Source organism: Fulmarus glacialis, unplaced genomic scaffold (assembly GCF_000690835.1).
Source record: "Fulmarus glacialis isolate BGI_N327 unplaced genomic scaffold, ASM69083v1 scaffold21011, whole genome shotgun sequence".
NCBI classification, from domain to species: domain Eukaryota; kingdom Metazoa; phylum Chordata; class Aves; order Procellariiformes; family Procellariidae; genus Fulmarus; species Fulmarus glacialis.
Window position 1 is genome coordinate 1 of NW_009192373.1, and position 1,190 is coordinate 1,190.

Consider the following 1,190-nt stretch of genomic DNA (forward strand, 5'->3'; position numbering starts at 1 on the left):
GGGGAGTTTGGGGGGGCTCACCCTGCCTGATACGGACCCCCCTCGCTGTCCCGCAGGAGGAAGAGAGACACGGAGGGCTTCGGCGAGGAGTCGAGGGAACCCACCACCGGTAACGGAGGGGAGCCGGGAGCCGTGGAGCGCCCGTGCCCCTGGACGGCCTCTCTGCTCAGGGTTGTCTGCATATATACAGGAACGGGCGTTTTCTGGAGGAAATTATTGGCTAAAGCATTTTCAAGGCGCCAAAGTACAAGTTTAACCCTGTTTTGTTTGGATGTGAATTACTCTGTGGCTGGGATAACTGGTTTCCTAAATTGCAACCTAAAATTTTCCTCCGTGATGTTTTCATACGGGTATGACAAACCTAACTGTTGATCCCAAATTGGTGATTTGAGAAGAAATAGAAAAATGCACATTTCTTTCAGCGTTTTTGAATGTAGGTGCCTGTGCTACAGAGGTAATGCTCTGCTTACAACCCGATTCCCATTTTAGTGTGTGTGCGCCTGCATTGCTCTCTTGTATCTCTGCTTGCATCTCTGCTTGCTGGTTAAAAGTGGCAGGAAGGCTGGAAACTACAACGGAGGGCTGTCCTTCCCTTTTTAATAGTGTGACCCCTTTTTATCATTTATTGTTTATTTTCCCACATGCCCTTAGTAGGGTTGCACTGAACATAGTATGGATCATTTCCCTGAAACTTCAACTTTCTGTTTTTTGTTCTCTGACCTTTCTGGTTTTTTCTGTGTCATAGTTGCTTATGTTTTTCAGGCAGTGTTGAAAATGTGACTTGTCAGTGTATTAGGTAATTTGTACGTCAAAGGTTTCTTCTCTTGATTTTTAGGTGATAATATCAGAGAGTTTTTGCTGAGTCTCAGATATTTTCGAATCTTCATTGCCTTGTGGAATGTCTTCATGATGTTCTGCATGATTGTGTAAGTAACGCTGTGCAGCATCTTGTCATTTGTTTATAGGAAGTCGTATATGTTGGGATTTTTCTTGCACATATACTTCATTTCGGATCTCTCTCTCTCCCACTCTATTGTTCCGTAATTCCTTTTCATTTCACTTTTTAATTTCAATCTTCAAAGAGACGTTGGTTGACCTCACAGTTCTTTGCTAATGTGGGTACCTGTAGTGCATGAAAACATTCTCTGCCAGCGTGTGAGTCATTTAGCCTTAGATATAGTGTTCCTTGT

The 1,190-nt window shown here is 43.7% G+C and overlaps 1 protein-coding gene across 1 annotated transcript; it reads left to right on the forward strand.

The window, feature by feature from the left end:
- Positions 1-56: 56 nt before the first annotated feature.
- Positions 57-926, forward strand: SMIM7 (small integral membrane protein 7; the record flags this gene model as incomplete). The annotated part of the gene is made up of 2 exons (XM_009587052.1): positions 57-109; positions 836-926. Coding segments are annotated over 2 exons (144 nt in total), but the record flags the coding sequence as incomplete, so codon positions are not given.
- Positions 927-1,190: the final 264 nt, after the last annotated feature.